The sequence below is a fragment of the Aphidius gifuensis genome, linkage group LG1 (genome assembly GCF_014905175.1).
Source record: "Aphidius gifuensis isolate YNYX2018 linkage group LG1, ASM1490517v1, whole genome shotgun sequence".
Lineage (NCBI taxonomy): Eukaryota > Metazoa > Arthropoda > Insecta > Hymenoptera > Braconidae > Aphidius > Aphidius gifuensis.
In genome coordinates, this window is record NC_057788.1 from 21,769,789 (window position 1) to 21,787,736 (window position 17,948).

A 17,948-nucleotide genomic window follows, 5' to 3' on the forward strand; every position below is an offset into this window, starting at 1 on the left:
ATTTGAGTCAATGATTGATATTTCTGGTAGAATCAATTATACCAGATTGAAGCAGATTGAATAATTGATATACTTAATTTAAAACGAAAAAAAAAATGATTTTCCATGTAGAAATTTTTGTTATGATCGAGGTAGTTACGTTGGTAGTTTACTCCTTCCCGGTGAAATCGAGATTAGAAAAAAATTTCGAAAATATACGATTTATATTTTTTTTTGCAATAACTAATGCGTTTTCTCTAGAGAATTTTTTTTAAATAAAATTTCGAAAATACAATATCGAAAAATGCAAAAAAATATTAACTATGAAATTTCAATGCAAATATATTAAGTATAATTAATTTTTTATTTATTTTATAAATTTTACAAAGAAAATTATTGATTTTCATCAACTTCAATATTAACCATAGAATCTTCAATGATTGTTTGTTCACATGATGTAGGTACTTGAACATAAGGCAGTGGTTCTGGTGATTTTTGATAAAAATTACTTGCTGAATGTTCTTTTAAATATTCACCACCTTTTTCTTCATATTCTTTACGAGTTATCAAGTATTCTGATAAATTACTACTTGCACCAAAATTTCTTGCACCATACCAACTATCTAAACTAACATTTTTAGCAGTATTTATATTGAAACTTGTTTCAAATGGTCTTATTTCACGTAATTCACGTGTTAATCTATCTATAAAACCAGATAATTTTGTTGGGCCACCAGTTGCAAAAACATTATTAACAAGTCGTGATTGAATTTCACTTGGATAACGTTTAAGTACAAAATCAATTATTTCTGCAATACCAGCTTCTACTGATCCAATCATTGATGGTTGAAATAATAATTCTGGTGCACGAAGACGTTCTGTTCCTATATGAAGTTGATGAGTTTCACCTGGTATCAATGGTACATTTGTACCAGCACCTTCAAATTCTGGATCGTGTTGTCTTAATACAACTTCTAATTCAATTAAACGTTCTTGTTCTGCTTCTGAATCAGAATCTCCTCCTTCCTGTAATTTATTTAAAAGTTATACAAAATTATTAAAAATTAATAGACTAAATCAAAATTAAATTCTTCTTTCTTAAAAGTACAAACATTATTACAAACCTTATTTATTGCTTTGTATACATCCCAATCTTCATCACGCATTCCAAAATCATCATCTCGTTTTTCTTTTTTAGCTAAATGACTTATAATTCTCATTCTTTCTTGTGCTGCTGCTGTTCTACGTTTAGCCATGTCTTGTCTACGTTGACGTTTAGCTAATCTTTTTTCCAAAATATCTTGTCTGTTGAAATAGAAAAAAAAAAATATATATATATATAATAAATATGTAATTTTTTTTTATATATATAATTAATAATTAATTATAAATTTACCTTTTTTTTCTTACACCTGTTATCCATTCAGTAAAATCTTGTTGATCTTTTGGTTGTAAATTTAATTTAATTTTTGGTCTTTGTTCTTCAATTATAATATTTTCTTCTTGTGAATTTGCTGCAATAATTTTTTGTTTAATTTTTAATATTTTTGTTTGTAAATTATTAATTATTTTTGTTAATTCAGCTTCATTAGCAATATTATATGTTTTTAATGCTTTTTCAAATTTATCATCTTCACTATTGTCCAATAATTCTTGTACTTCTAAAAATTGATTTAATTGTTCTTCATCTTCTGCTAGCTAAAAAATTTTAAATAATCAAGTATATGATTAAAAAACAATAATAGTGCTGTCACAATATTAAATAGTTTATATTATTTTTACCCTTTCTTCTCGTTTTCTTGCATTTATTTCCATTAAACGTCTAGCAAGTTCACGTTTTCTTTCTTTTTGTTGTTCAACTGTCAAACCTGTAGCTGCAGCTGGTGCAATATATGGAAGCTGTACTCTTACAACATTTGCATCATAATGATTTGAATCAGCCCATTTTTTTATTTCTTTTTGATATTCATAAGCAATCATTGAATGTTCATGAATTAATTCCTATCAATAACAAAGTGTATTTTAATAAAATGGTTTATTTCGAAATGTTATTAAATAAATAAACTTACTTCAGCTCTACTTGGTGTTATTGCATTAACATGTGAAGGATATTTAAGTTGTAATAGTCTATGCATATATGAAATAACATGAAAACCTCCAACATTCATTCGTCTGCTATTTATAAAATCAATTTTACCATTGAGAATAGGAATTATATGAGTAACATGATATCCCATACTTATAATTAAACCATCAGGTGGACAATTATTATGATGATATGAAAAAAGACAATCAATACCATATGCTATTGATGGTATACCATAACATTCAAATAAAAGTTCTGCCATAACTGAAATAATAAATTATATATAAGTTGGATATTAATTTAAAACGTTTTTTTATGAATTTTATGAAACTTACGATTACGTGAATAATTTGGATTTAAAAATGCTTCAGTTAATATAATTGGATGATTTACTGAACTTTCACCATCAATACCCATATGAGTAAATACATAATCAAAAATTTGTTCTTGTGCTTCAAAATGTGTTATAATATTTTTATCAAATTGTGTTTTTAATTGAAATCTCATTGCTTCAATATTAACAATATCATTTCCAATTTGTAATTCACCATCTTTTTTACCTCTTTCTCTTCTTGGTTTAGCTATTAAATTTTTAAATATTAATCTTGGCTCATTTTCACATGCCCAACCAACTCGACAATTGTATGAACCTATTTTTTAAAATAATATAATTAATTTACAATAATAATAATGAATTTCGTTGATTTGTTATAAACAAGTTAGTTTATTAATATTACCATTGTCAATGACAAGTGGAATTGATTCATTTTTTACATTATCAGGATACACATGTACTATATCAGCTATTGTTTTGACATCTTTAAGTTCGAATATATCCATTTTATAAATTTATAACTCATATACAATGAATAATTAAGTAGCTAATAAGATTTGTATATAATTAACAATTTGTGTGACTTGATTTGGCATGTCATACTTGCTAAAAAAAAATATATTTACTCAATCTGTCATTTGACAACAATAATTAAATAACATGTAGTTATGTTTACACCTAAATAAACAATAATAATAATGTGCTATTTTTTTTTTTTTAAATTATAAACTGAATCGGTGAAAATGTATTGAAATAGAAAATAAATAACAATTGTATTTAGTATTTTACAAGTGTCTATTTATTAATTTACTGTTCAAGGCTATTTTTTTTATAATTATAATATATTATTAACTATTAATTAAAGTCAGTGTGTCAGTGTCGTCAGTGTCATCATAATTCGTTTGACAGTAAACATAGACAAAGTTTTGTTATTGTTTATTATTGACATTTTTATTTAATAAATGTGACCACGAAATATATATTTAATAAAATATATTGTGATAAGAATAAAGTGAATATTTAAGAAAAAAAAAAATTAAAATGGAGCCATCATGGAATTTTTCTGAAGATAACGAAAAGACTGTACTTTTTCATAATCTTAAGGATGATGTTGTCAAAGATATTCTTGAAACAGGCACAGATTTACGTCAATATTCAAAACAAATTGAAACTGAACTTAAAAAAGTAGAAACTAAATCAATTCAAGATCATATTAAAGAAAGTCAAAATATTGCCAGTTTACATAATCAAATTGCAGCATGTGATAATATTTTAGAGGTATGATAATTATTGTCAAAGTGTCATATTGAAATATAAAACTTTATAAAAGAATATTTGCATAAACAAATAAATATTATATTTTTAGAATATGGAATTAATGTTGGTTGGTTTTCAAAGTGACTTGGGAAGTATCAGTACTGAAATTTTAAATCTTCAAAAAAGATCTGTATCAATGAGTCAACAGCTGTCAAATAGACATGCAATACAAGTACCATTAAATCAATTTATTGATGATATGAGTGTCTCAGAAGCTTTAATAATGTATGTATTTTAAATTTATTATAAAATTTATTAAATAACAAGCTTTATATACTTTATATTTATTTTTATTTAGGGGAATTATTGAAACTCCAGTAATTGAAAAAGATTTTATGACATATTTAATGACATTAAATTATAAAATAAATTTTTTAAAAGAACAAAGTTTTAAAGATGCAACATCTTGTATTGATATAAAAGAAATAGTTGAAAAATTAAAAATAAAATCAATAAATAAAATACGTACATATTTACTTGAACAAATATTTAAATTTCGTAAACCAATGACAAATTATCAAGTACCACAAAATAATATGTTAAAATATAAATTTTTTTTTGAATTTATATTGGGTAATGAGAGAAATGTTGCTGAAGAAATATGTAATGAATATATTAATACAATGAGTAAAATATATTTATCATATTTTAAATCATATTCTACACGTTTAATGAAGTTACAATATGAAGAAAGACCATCAAAAGATGATTTAATGGGAGTTGAAGATATGGGAGGTGGTCGTGGTTTGTTTCATAAAACATCATTAAAAAATAAAGGTACTGTATTTTCAATTGGTAAAAGAGGTGATATACTTAATTCACAATTACAAGAACCAATAATTGTACCACATGCTGCATCAAAAGTACGTTATTATTATGAAGCATTATTTAGAAGTAAACAATATGCATTAGTTGATAATGCATGTAGAGAATATTTATTTCTTTCTGAATTTTATAAAGTTAATGGTACACAAGCATTAGATATATTTAATCAAGTTATGGGTTCAACATTAAATTTAATGCATAAAAATGTACAATTATTTGTTGATGATTGTTATGATACAATTGCATTATTTTTATGTCTTCATTTAGTTATGAGATATCAAATGATATGTCATAAACGTGCTGTACCAGCACTTGATAAATATTGGGATAATTTAACTGAAATAATATGGCCACGTTTCTTACATGTATTTTCAATGAATATACAAAGTGTTAAAGAATGTGATCCAATTAAATTTCATAAAGAAACTGGACCACATTATATTACAAGAAGATATGCTGAATTTAGTGCAGCAATGATTGAAGTTAGTGAAGGTTTTCCATGTGAAAGAGCAACATTATTACTTGCTGAATTAAGAGATGCTGTACAATGTTTTTTATTACGTATGGCTGCTATATTTCCTTTGAGAACTCAACAATTGGTTTTTTTAATTAATAATTATGATCTTGTTCTTGGAGTTTTAATGGTAAATATATATATTATTTAATATTGTTTTGTTTATTTTAATTTTAAACATTTTTATATTAAATTTTTAGGAAAGAACAAAAGATAATTCAAAAGAAGCTGAAAGTTTTCGTGAACAATTAAATGCTAGATCATCTGAATATGTTGAAGAAATATTATCACCTTATTTTGGTGGAATAATACAATTAGTTAAAGAATCAGAAAATTTAGAAAAAAAATTAACTGATGATACGAAAAAAAATGAAGTTAAAGCTATGGATCTTGTGCAATCATTTACAAATAATTGGAGACGTTATTTAGATGCAATTAATAATGAAATTTTAGGATCATTTCCAAATTTAGTATTAGGTGCAACTCTAGTCCAAAGAGCTATGACACATTTTGTACAATATTATCATAGATTACATAAAATTTTACCTGCAAATGCTAGAATGCAACTTACAAATATTCATCATATTATGATTGAAATTAAAAAATATAAAACAAATTATTAAAAAATTATGTATAGTATTTAAATTTTTTATTAAAATAAAAATTAGTTAATTGAAAGTAAATATTTCAATCACTAAAATGTTAATTAAAGCTTAATATAATCACAATAATGATGAATATTAAAAATATAAATGATTATAATATTTTTAATTTTTAAATTTTATTTATTTGTAATGTTTTTTGATGATATGTTTGAATAAAAAAAATTAATGTTAATCTAATATTATTTAAACTTGAGCTTGGTGGTAATTCCATATACCCATTACTTCAATTGAATTTCAAAAACATAAAATTGAAGGTGGAGTAATTTCTTCGACATAATATTAATGGTAGAGTAATTTCTCCGACGCTGTGTTTGTGTCGGAGAAATGTCTCTGACAATGGGTCAAAAACGGAGAAACCTCGAAAAAACAACGGAGAAATATTTCCACCAGGATAATTGTAGTTGAATAATATTAATTTACTTATAGTTAATATTAAATAATATTAATTAAATTGAATAAATTAAAGTAAAAATATACAAGTGCGAAAGAATAAATAAAAAAATTATCACAAATAGAAAATTTGCAAATAGAAAATTTGAAAATAGAAAATGTCATGATGAGTGTAATGTTTAGCTAATGGTTTTGGTGATAATTCATTCGTACTAAATATAAGATGACAAGCTATACCTAATTAATCGCATATGAGAATGATTGAATTGACAATTAAGTTAAATTATTACATTATTAGGTCCAAGACGATTCGTATGAGAGTAGCCAGTTCGTTAACGAGTACCCTCCTAGAATCTACGTCAATATTCGTTCACGAACTGGCTACTCTCACACGAATCGATTGATACGATTCTAAAATACCCCACTGAGTTGAAGAGTAATTCTTAGAGTAAGTAAGCCGATTACGCTTCAACTCAGACTCCCTAAGCTGCCTAAATTTTACAAAGAAAAATATTCATTTTCATCCCTTTCAATATTGACCATATAGATATTGCCATATATATACATGAACAGTCAAACTATTTTTTTACTATGAGTTTCAAGTGTATCATCATCATCTTTTAAACTTTGTGATACTGTACTTGCAAACTAAAAATAACTCATTGAATTAGATATTTTTAAATTGTATAATATTTGATTAATAAATTAAGTATTGCTATATAAAAAATAACAAAAAATACATGAGTCAATCGATTCAAAAAATGCGCGCCTCAGTCGGCCATGCTCTTCCCAAGTACGATGACCTTTTATATATCTCTCTACTCACAGACCACAGACCTTGACACTTGAATCACCAGCATTTTATGATGTTTATGATGTTAATATACTATGTATAACTTGAATATAAAAAATATTTTTCATTAAAAATAAACAAGATAACTTGAAATATAATTAAAATTTTTCAAAGTAATTATATTTAATTTATGCAACTATTTGAGATAAAAAATAACTCTGATGCATTATAGTTCTATTCAATAAATTTATATACTTGTAGAATATACCAATATATTATTTATAATTTTGAAACTATATGTATTTATTCTCCGCTGCCCTTCTTTGCCCCTTTACCGTGTACAAACTACAAGTAGTAAAGTTATCGCGTGTGTGTCTAATGCAAATGTTGTGTAAAATCCATCAAATTTTATCAATCAAAAAATTTAACAAATTATCTTAAAAATACCGTTAAAAAATTGAGCTTTAAAGCGTTTATTTTAATTGTTGGATTGATTTTAAAAAAATTTATAATATTGCTGTTTTTAGATATACTTTTTAGCAGTTATTTCTGGTAGTAATTTTTAGTTTTTTTTTTTTTTTATTAAAGCAAAGATATGTGATTATCGAATTTTTATGTTTATACGAAATCAATTAATATTAATGACTTGAAGCCCTGCCTTAAAAATTATTCCAATTCGTAGAAAGTAAAAATATCTTTGGTCGTAAATAAAAAATAAAAAAAAATAAAAAATCATAATAATAAAGTTGTTGAATATATCTACCGCTAAGTTTTGAGTACACTTGACCATCGAACTAGCAGAGCAATAACAGGGGGAAATTAATATATGGAAATGAATATCTTGGTGTACAGTGGCATACAGATTGCGACCTGCGCATGAATCAATGCGCACATCTAATTTTTATATTTTGTGTTTTTGAATAATTTGATTTAAAGTTTTAAGTCTGTTTCGGGCCCACCTTTGAATGGTACGTTAGACGTTATTAGCGCTTCCTCAAATTTTTTTCTATATTAATTTATTTTTTGACGAAATAAACTTGTCATTTATTAATATTTGAATTACGATGGCTTTAATCAAGTGTTGCATAGTTTTTGTTATGTTGTGTTTATGTTTATTATCAATTGAAGCAAATAATTTTGCGGAAACTGAAAAATCTTTAAATCAAGATAATGTACAGAGTAGTATTTCTGAGGGTAAGTGTTAAATTAAAAATAAATTAAACTTTTTAAGTTACAAATAAATCATTATTTATTTTTTATTTTTAGGCAGAACATTTGGTCATAAACGAACACAATTTATGCTGATACCACTTATATTTAAAATGGGAGTTATGATGACGTTGATGGTTTTTCTGACAGTTATTTCCATGAAAGGTTTAGCAGTTGGTAAGTTTATGTAATAAATCAAAAATCTTTTCTTTTTTTTTTCATGGTTATAATAATTGCATGAGTTATAATTTAAAAACAATTACTCGAATTCGCGGTTTTTACACAACAGTGTGTGTGTACACAGTTTTTTTTTTTATTTTAATTTACAACTAACGCTACCTTGTGCATTTTTTTATAATTAAATTTTCAATATTATTAACAAATAAATTTATTTTCGAAAAACAAAAATTCCTATGATTTGATAAAAATTTTTTTTTTTTTCAAAAAAAAAAGAAAGTTATGCAAAGTTGAAGTTTAAATAAAAATTAGGGTCAATTTTGCATAACTTTCATTTTTTTCTTTAAATGGTATCAAGGAAAGTACTTGCTATCAACAGTTAAAAATTAATTTTATTTTTTAAATATCAATTTATTTAAGTAGAACAAAAAATTTAAATATTTTTCATTTAAAATTTTTTATACAGTCTTAACTTACCATTTCAAAAGTAGATTTTTTTTTCTTAGTCAGTCTTAAAGTGAATTATCCAATACTCGAAAAAAAAAAAAAAAAAAATACAAGAAATATTTAAAATACAAAATTAATCCAAGTATTATTTTTAATTACAGGAGTAATGCTGCTTGTTCTTAAATTGAGTGCAATTTTTGGTAAGTTCTATTCATTAATAAATACACAGAGTCATCATCAATCGCCAATTCCACCACAAGCCCTGCATCTGTTTGTTCACAATAATGGAGATCACCATAATAATTTACCATACAATGGTTGGGAAAATCCATCTGTTCCTGCCAATGATGATAGCTACTATTACAAAGGATAAAATTTTGGATTCAATCAAGTTTCGTTAAACATAAATATTTAGATAAACTTTGTTGATCATTAAACAAAGCTTTTATTAAAATTTGTTAACAACTAATTTTATTGTACTGCAGTCGTGTCTGTTTACTCTATAAAAAGCATTCGAAAAGATTTGAGGTCTCAGGAAATATAAAAATAATATAAAATAATTTAATTTTTTTACAATCATGCTATAGAATATTAATTTTTTATTTGTTTTCGATATTGTTTATCATAAAAACAAGCTAACTAAATGACTCGAAAAAAAAATATCATTTAAAGTCACGGTAGTAATTTTATTAAATACAAAGAATTTTTAAACAATAAAAAAAACCGCTATTAATAGTCTACTAAATCAGCTTTTTTTCGCACTCTTTTTTTTCATCATAATATCAATTCAATGTGTAAATTAATACTTAGAAAAATCTTTAAATAATATAAAAATATTTCAATATATTTCGCTGTTTTAAATCTGAAAGAAAAACCAACAAAAGTTATTATTTTTATGAAATAATATTTAGCCTGTTGAATGCTTTTAGTTTAATTTATTATTTATTTATATAATTTCAAATATAAGTTAGTAATTATTTAACTATTTATTTCTATGTATAAAAATATTAAATTTGATAAGAAATAAAATTATTACATTTGTGAAATAATAAAATTTGTTCTGTTAAAAAATTGTGTTGTTAAATTATTATACAATAGGCAATTGTCGATATAATACTTTTATCTATATTTCAAACAAAATAAACTGGTGATTTTTGATAATTAAAAAGTGTAAATAGAGTAGTGCCAATGAGCATGATTTATTATTGGATTTAATTGTCAAATGTTGTCATCAAGTTTTATCGTTACTATTGGCTATTATTAATATTTTTGGAATGTAATAAAATTCATCACTTCTGGCTGTTAATAAAGAGGTATCAACTGTCAGACAATTGGTGTTACCATTCTGACCACCAATATCTAAATTCTTCATGAATATATTTCTATAATTCAATAGAGACATTTGTCTGATCATTATAGAGATCGTATTCAAAGATTTGATTAATTGTAACACAAAAAAAAAAATGTTTATATACATTTCGAAAGTGATTCAAATTCAAGACAACAGTATATGAAAGAATGTCGAAAAAATTTTACTCGTTCACTAGGTCAATTCAATGTGGAACTCATTTGGTAGCAAGATGGTTTAAGCTTGGATCAAATGAGCTCCGACCCAAAAATCATAATTTAACATTTTATTTCTATCTATTTATATGTTTATAGAGAAATTTTTTTTTGCCTCTCTGTCAACAAAATAAAAATTTGTCATGATCGTAACATTAATTTTTTTATAGTTAATAATAATACTGGAATGTGGTTATCTTGTGATCATATTTGTTACCATTGTTGAAGTATATATATACATGTTTTAAAAGAAAGTGTCAGTATTAACTGTAGCTTATGTTGAAAAAAAAAAAAAAATATACGACCTTTTTAGCCATTATACCTAACGGTATATTGGCCCCAATATTTTTAAAATATATGAATTGAAATTTAATCGTCCAATAATTTATATGTCATTAAAAATATTAGAAAACTTAAATTGTATGTATATTTGTATAAGCCAGACACTTATTCTATCTATTTACATGATAAAAAATTGTAAATATTATTTACAGTGCTATTTTTTTGGCTGTAAAAAATATTTATCTATTTATAAATAGCAATCGATCGTTTTTTTTTATTATTTTCAATTAAAGTATCTATTAAGTAGATACAAAAAAAAAAAAAAAAAAACTCTTTTGTTTTGCAAACAATTTTGCGGTGCACGTATAGTATGCAGAGTGTATCTCACGTTACTCATATAAAAAAGAGTATTTAAAAAAAAAAAAAAAGAACCGGTTGAAATTTTACGTAGTTATCATTCTCAAACTGTTTGAATGCATCGTTATAACGGACAATTTGATTTCATATATATTTTTATGATTCATTAATGATGATTCATTTTGTATTATCGGTGAGTACTTGTTCTACAAATCTACATTGCAAACAACAAAGTATTTTTTTAAATCAGGTTATTTGTCTCGTTATTGTTTTTCAACTATAATGAATTTTATTTTAATTTTTTAATTACATTGTACCTAATTTTTTGCTAATTTATAAATAAATTTTAATAGTGACTATGATATAAAAAAAAAACAACAATATTTATTTCGCACAATAGAGCATGAAATATTCTATTAAATTATTTAATAAATTTAAATTATAATCATCATAATTTTGTCATTAATTTTTATGAATATTAAATTTGATAAAAGTTGTTTCCTGGAAAAAAAAAGGGATATTTAATCGTGTTTTTTTGATCGGTATTGGGCTTGTGGTGGATCATTAAAAATTCATACTTTTACTAAATTTACAGTGGATGAGTATGCCACCAAAATCATATGTGTGTTACGTCCCACCTTTTACCGTATGAATAAGAAGAACAGCGAACGCACAAAAAACTCCTGTATGTCTTGAGCAACGCTCTCGATTAGTATAGATTCCTGGCAGTTTTTTTGTTATTTTTTTTATACTACAGGAAATATACTATTTATTTTTTTTAACGACTAGGATTATAAATTATATAATAGTATTTAATTATAAGCATTATGCGGGGCCTAATATTTATTTTTTTAACAAGTTTATCACTGGCAGTGTCATCAGATGTTGAAAAAAAAGAAACATTTTTTGATTGTTTAAGTGTAGATTTACCGGTAGAATGCGTGGTGCAAATTGCTAAAACACAATTTAATGGAACTAACATTGAAGATATTGGAAAAAAATATATTGGTAATTTTAATGAAATTGTGAAAGAAGTAGTTGATGGTGCAAAATCATTTTTAACAGATGATACTACAGGAGAAACTGAAGTTCGTAAGTATAAATCTAAAATTTTACAAAGTTTATTTATACTTTTTGTGTATAACTAGTCTATTATTTTTATGTATATACATCTTTTGTTTTAAAGTGTTACAATAATAAATTGATGGCCACGTTTTTTTTTTCTTTTTTCTAAGAAATTACAAAAGAAAAAAAAATATATCTCTAATAATATAGTCAAAATAGGTGTTTATTTTTTCGTAATTATTGTGTTTAGGCTCGTGATTATTTGTTTTGATAAACATAGCCAAAGTCGTGGGTTTGAATTACATTCAAAGAAACTATTTTTATATTTATTAGACTGGCAATAATAATTTTTCCGATTAACTCTGTTTTTTTTTTTTTTTGTTAAATTTTCGTTCTACTTTTTTCTGATATTAATCGAATTTATCTGTACTTATGGTTGGTCTAGTTAATTTTTTTTTTTACTTCTGGTCGATTAATTCTCGTCAATTAATTAGCAGAGTTTAAAGAAAAACAGAGTAAATGAGAGAGAAATTATTTTCATTGATGCTAGATTTCTTGTAATAAATTTATATTGCAACACTATAAAAAATTATTTTTATTTTTATGAACGTTTTAAAATAAATAAGTGCTTGTAATTTATTGCTTATTTTTAATTTTAGAAGATGAATCGAGAAAGCACAAATTTGGAAAAAAAAAGAAAAAAATGTTGGCAAAATTAATGCCAATTTTTATGCTTGTGAAAGCAAAATTATCATTATTACTTCAGATGATATCAACCCACTTTCAAATTAAATTCTTTAAAATTGCTGTAATTAGTTTAATTGTTAATATTGCAAGATTTTGGATTGATTTAAAAAAAAGTCATCAGCCAGATAAAATAGTATACTATGAACATGCACATCATCAACATCATTATGATCCTGAGGATCATGGAGATTATTGGAGAAGATCAACTGACAATGAATATGACAACAATCTTGCATACAATCCATACAATGGATGGGCACCAAGTGAAGATCAAATTAACTAACAACTTTTTTTATTTATACAAAAAAAGAAAAACTAATTTATTTATTATTTGATATTGTTCATGTTTCATTTTATCGTTTAAATTATATCATCACTATTTTTAATTATATATACTTGAAATATAATTTGTATATATATTGGTTGCTTTACTTTTATTTTTTTTTTTTCATTTTTTTAGTTAATTATTATTATTTTATTATAATTAATTTCAACTACCAAAGTACATCAATTATATTTCAGACATTAGACTCATAAGTAGGTCAAATTTGACCAAATGGCAAATAGCCATAATAATTAAGTAAAATAATGAATGATATTTTTAATAACAAATCATATTATTTTTTTTTTTTTTGTGTTGCATATACTTTAAAATATGAAAAAATGTTAAATCATTTTTTTTTTCAATTTTTTTGAGATCAGAATTTAAAAGTCCCTGTGTATCATTATTAAATATTGATAATTTTGAGCTTTGATACAGGCTTTTATTTAAAATAAATAAATCAATAATCCCAATATAAGTATTTGATTTAATTTAAAAGATAATAAACTTGCTGAATTTGACTCGGTTTCCATAACTTTATAAATAAATTGACTTTTAATATTTTCACTTATCAATGGATTAACTTCCATTCTTTTTTTTCCATGTCTGATGAATGATGATAGTGCTAAAACATAAATACTTTTAACAAATAATTTATGAAATATTATTAAATTATTTAATTAATTTATAAAATATTACCATCATCATGAACAGTATTTTTATCCCAGTCGACTTTGATGAATGTTGACATTGTCACTTCAAAAACATTGTTTCTATTTTCTGACATTGATATTGATCTTTTTTTTCTTCCAAATCCAATTTGTCCATTACTACAATCAACCTTTTAATCGAAAATAAAAATCAATAAATATATTTATTCAATTAATTGTAGATAATAAAAACAAAACAGAATTTAAACATACCCCTTGACATTTGTCAAGACAAACATTGACAGTGCCACGAAATTGAACATATGTACTTTCAGGAAATTTAAATGCTCGAAATTTAGCAACCAAAAAATCTCCATCTACTGTATTGAAATTTTCAAAAAGATATGGATCAACTGAACATCTAAAATAATAATCATAAAAAAATTAATATTATCTTGTTATATTTTAATAAATAATTTTGTTTATTACCCATTGAAAATAATTGTTTCTTCGGCAGATTTTGTATCAGTAACTTGCATATAAGTAACTAAAAGTCCATAAACAGGTGATGATTTATTATCAAGAAATATTTCCATTTGTAATGGTGTACCAGGGCTTACATTAAGCTCCCCAGTTACAAGTTTTCCACCTTGACGTACTCCAACACTTAACATTGGTAATGGTGCTACTCCTGATATTACTCCTCCAATATCAATGGTACTATGAACAACAAAAAAATCTGTAGCATCACAATGTAATGAATAATTAAAATTCAAATAATAAAAAGTTATAATTACTCGTCTTCTTGGAAACCAGCTGGAAGTACACTTCTTCGAGCTGCAGTATGATTACTTTTCATATTTGTAGATTGTGAATTACCACCAAATATCATCATGTCACACTTGACAGTTATATGATGTTTAGATGATTTTTCAGATTCTTCCACTATCACTTGATGATAATAAACTTTTTCTCCCTGCATACAAAAAAAAAAACAAAATATAAATATAAACGATACAGTCTGTACCGATATTTAGTTAGACAGACTAAACTTATAAAAAATTAGTAATATCGTTAGTATTACATATATAATCAACATATGCAGCAAGAAAACTTTTTTGTTTTAAAAGATTATCTGTTCTTGTTGGTCAAACAAAATCATACCGATATTTTGTTTACAAGTCTGGCTATTCCACAACGAGACATCTCTTCTTCAGCAAGAGACAGCTTAAATGTTGCTTTTTTCTTGAATATTTGTGGTTTACATGCTTCATCTAAATATAAAATAAATTAATAATTAGAATAAAATAATTGATTGTCATTTAAAAATATATAAATTTACCTGGATAATGTTTTAAATCTCGAAGATATACTTTTGCTTCTGGACTGGGTTTTTCTATGATTATTTCCATAGAATCCTTCGTACATTTTACTTCGCTCTGCACTAAAAAAAAACAACAGAAAAATCATATTTAAAAAATTTAAAATATAAATTATTAATTGTAATAAATTGACTAAAAGAAATATTAATGGAAATTTTTAAAAAGAAAAAATTACTGATAATGAGTGGTTAAAATTTTTATCATTTTCATTGTTTAAAAAGGATAATTCTTTGATCAAATTTTTATCAAATATTCCAGTTGACTTTGTATCTTTGTTCAATCACAAGACTGTTCCCTCTTAACGATTTTTCTGCCCACAAATTCTTTTGAAATATATATAAAACCTCGGGGGCTGGAAGAACCGGCTGGGGGGAAATGTCATCAGTATATATAAAAAAGTGTCAGCTTCCATATATGTGTTGGTTCAAGTTGACATTGGTTGACTTGTATACATGTAATTAATTATCATTTTTATCTGCTGATATTAGTGAGAATATCTCCTTTTTAGTTTTCCAAGAAAAATAAAAAAATTATCATTTATTTCTATTGAAAATTGTGATGATCAATAATAAAAGGATCAAGTTCTTTTATCGATTAAGATAATAGGCCAAATGTATATGAATTTCGTTAAATAATTATAGCATGTAGTCATGGTTACGAAAATAATTTATCAACTGGATAATAGCCATCATTTATCTATCTAAGGTTTTTTTTTTTTTCGAAATAACGAGGCATGATATCTTTATTATTTGCTAACATGGTTTTTAAGTAGAAATAATCGATTAAATTTTTTTTTTTTTTTTATAATTTTAATAGTCAACTTGTTTTAACTACAATCTCATTCAAATTATAAATAAACCTTTAAAGAAAATATAAAAAAAAAATAAACCTATAAAGGATATTTTTTTAAAGACAATTTTCGCTTTGAAAGAAAAATATATATTTAAAAACTATCATGAATAATTTCTTGCTCTATAAATTGAAAAGAATAAATTAGTTTGAATATAAAAAGAAAAAAAAAAAATAAGTGGGAAATATTGTGCTGTCTCTACCTGGTCTGATTTGGTATCTTACCTATGATTCAACCAACTAGTCGACGATTTTTCACAAGATTAATTTTTTTTTTTTTTTTTCTACCATAAATAATGAAGTAGATTGTAGCAGTAAATGATAATATCAACGAAAAAATTATATACATGGTGTGTGAGTCTACCATACAAAATAATACATTGTTTTTTATGAAATTAAATACTTCAATACACGCAACCATCTCATTGAACCAACCAATCAAAAAATTAAATTACCTGTGTGTTATTATTTACTCTATTTATCTCAACATATGTGCCTTTAGATAAATTTTAATTAAAAAAAAAGTTTTTTTTATTTAAAAAATAAAGCTTGTTATATAAATATTATTCAATTATATTTATATAATAAATAGAAAAAAATATATATATTTTATTAATAGGCGTGATAGAAAATATGACACTTACCATAAGAAAAAACTTCACCAACGACATGTAACATAATCACCATGCCAATCCACAAAATTCTATAAATGGCACTCATAGTAATAATATTTTAATAATCAATAAGATAATAATTTAAATAATTTCATATGATTTTTTTTTAATTTTTAATAATAATTGATGTACAGTATGATGATAATACAAACAAGTTTTAGGCACGTATGATGATATAAACAACAGAGAAACATATATCCACGGGAAATAAATACACACACCGCGATGTTTGCTATTCAAGGTGAAAACCATCACTGACGAAGCAACTAAATATATATTCAACTTACCTGTGTATAGTAGTAGTCTCACAGTATGTATAAAGCCTTCAAATACTGAAACTTGGTTTCTCAAAAGTTTTAAAATAATTGCAAATAAAAAAAAATTCTCTTATTACTTTGTCTTTTTTTTTTCCAATGAAAAGTTTTCTTTTTTTTACTAAAATTTTTAACTAATAATTAATCATTTATTTATATTAATTAATTGTATATAATTATAAATTATTTTTTTAATTTAAATATGATTAACGAGTAATAAAAAGTTTAGAAGATTATATAAAAAAAAAAAAAAGGGAAAGTGATGGCAATTATAATTACATTTGTTGTCTGGTGTACGTTGCAGTCATATATTATGTACGTTGCAATTTGTAGGATTTAATAAATTATTTAATAAACTACCGAGTCAATAAATTAATTAATAAATAGTTAAATAAATTAATGTTATTATTAGATTGCTATTTGAACAACAATAAGTATATATAAGCAAGTGATTGAGAATTGAGTAATTTTTTCATGCATTAAAATCTCTCGACACATAAAAAGAGTTGCTATTTATTAATAAATAATTTATAATAATTATTATAATTATATAAATGATTGAAAAAAATTAGAAACTTAAATATATTCTACGAGGAATAAGTTTTATAATCAAAATCTTGCGCAGTTGAATAAATATATTATTTTTTTTTTGTCCATCATTGCCATAAGAGAGTTTACGAAAATGGTGATGAACTCAGACATTCCAAACCTACATAAAATATAATTTTTAATACTTATATTTATCTTGTTAATTTGCACAAGACTAAATATTATATTTAATTTACGTATTTTATGTCTAATAAGATTTAATCATTCTAAATAAAAAATAGAGCGTTTATCTATAAATGGTCATGTTTCATAGAGAGTAAAACCACGTTCACCTACACTTTTTAAAATTTTTTTAAAATAAACTTTAGTGCTCTGGGGTGATATTAAATTGAATATTATATATATAATTTCTATCCTTATTGTTTTTATTTATACATGTATACTTACTGTAACTCAGC

The 17,948-nt window shown here is 24.1% G+C and overlaps 5 protein-coding genes across 6 annotated transcripts; 3 read left to right on the forward strand and 2 right to left on the reverse strand.

The window, feature by feature from the left end:
• Positions 1–324: 324 nt before the first annotated feature.
• LOC122852271 (actin-related protein 5) lies at positions 325–3,196 on the reverse strand. Its single transcript, XM_044151978.1, has 7 exons — positions 2,803–3,196; positions 2,401–2,715; positions 2,049–2,329; positions 1,762–1,980; positions 1,376–1,677; positions 1,104–1,284; positions 325–1,005 (listed from the first exon to the last, which is right to left on the reverse strand). The coding sequence occupies exons 1-7, from the start codon at positions 2,903–2,905 to the stop codon at positions 373–375; spliced, it is 2,034 nt and encodes a 677-aa protein (XP_044007913.1). The 5' UTR covers positions 2,906–3,196; the 3' UTR covers positions 325–372.
• Positions 3,197–3,261: 65 nt separating this feature from the next.
• On the forward strand, positions 3,262–6,997 carry LOC122852282 (vacuolar protein sorting-associated protein 52 homolog). Its single transcript, XM_044151988.1, has 4 exons — positions 3,262–3,677; positions 3,766–3,941; positions 4,015–5,185; positions 5,256–6,997. The coding sequence occupies exons 1-4, from the start codon at positions 3,441–3,443 to the stop codon at positions 5,676–5,678; spliced, it is 2,007 nt and encodes a 668-aa protein (XP_044007923.1). The 5' UTR covers positions 3,262–3,440; the 3' UTR covers positions 5,679–6,997.
• A 196-nt stretch (positions 6,998–7,193) lies between these two features.
• LOC122852551 (protein apnoia-like) lies at positions 7,194–9,490 on the forward strand. The gene is made up of 3 exons (XM_044152431.1): positions 7,194–8,097; positions 8,170–8,289; positions 8,898–9,490. The coding sequence occupies exons 1-3, from the start codon at positions 7,968–7,970 to the stop codon at positions 9,107–9,109; spliced, it is 462 nt and encodes a 153-aa protein (XP_044008366.1). The 5' UTR covers positions 7,194–7,967; the 3' UTR covers positions 9,110–9,490.
• Positions 9,491–11,498: 2,008 nt separating this feature from the next.
• LOC122852519 lies at positions 11,499–13,507 on the forward strand. The gene is made up of 2 exons (XM_044152387.1): positions 11,499–12,030; positions 12,663–13,507. The coding sequence occupies exons 1-2, from the start codon at positions 11,766–11,768 to the stop codon at positions 13,031–13,033; spliced, it is 636 nt and encodes a 211-aa protein (XP_044008322.1). The 5' UTR covers positions 11,499–11,765; the 3' UTR covers positions 13,034–13,507.
• On the reverse strand, positions 13,201–16,919 carry LOC122852436. 2 transcript variants are annotated; one of them, XM_044152231.1, is made up of 8 exons: positions 16,598–16,916; positions 15,065–15,166; positions 14,887–14,996; positions 14,520–14,698; positions 14,212–14,442; positions 13,996–14,143; positions 13,772–13,913; positions 13,201–13,697 (listed from the first exon to the last, which is right to left on the reverse strand). In XM_044152231.1, the coding sequence occupies exons 1-8, from the start codon at positions 16,671–16,673 to the stop codon at positions 13,519–13,521; spliced, it is 1,167 nt and encodes a 388-aa protein (XP_044008166.1). In that variant the 5' UTR covers positions 16,674–16,916; the 3' UTR covers positions 13,201–13,518. The 2 variants fall into 2 exon arrangements, with proteins under 2 accessions (XP_044008166.1, XP_044008174.1); XM_044152239.1 differs by having other exon boundaries at positions 13,596–13,711; positions 16,598–16,919.
• Between the last annotated feature and the right edge of the window lie 1,029 nt (positions 16,920–17,948).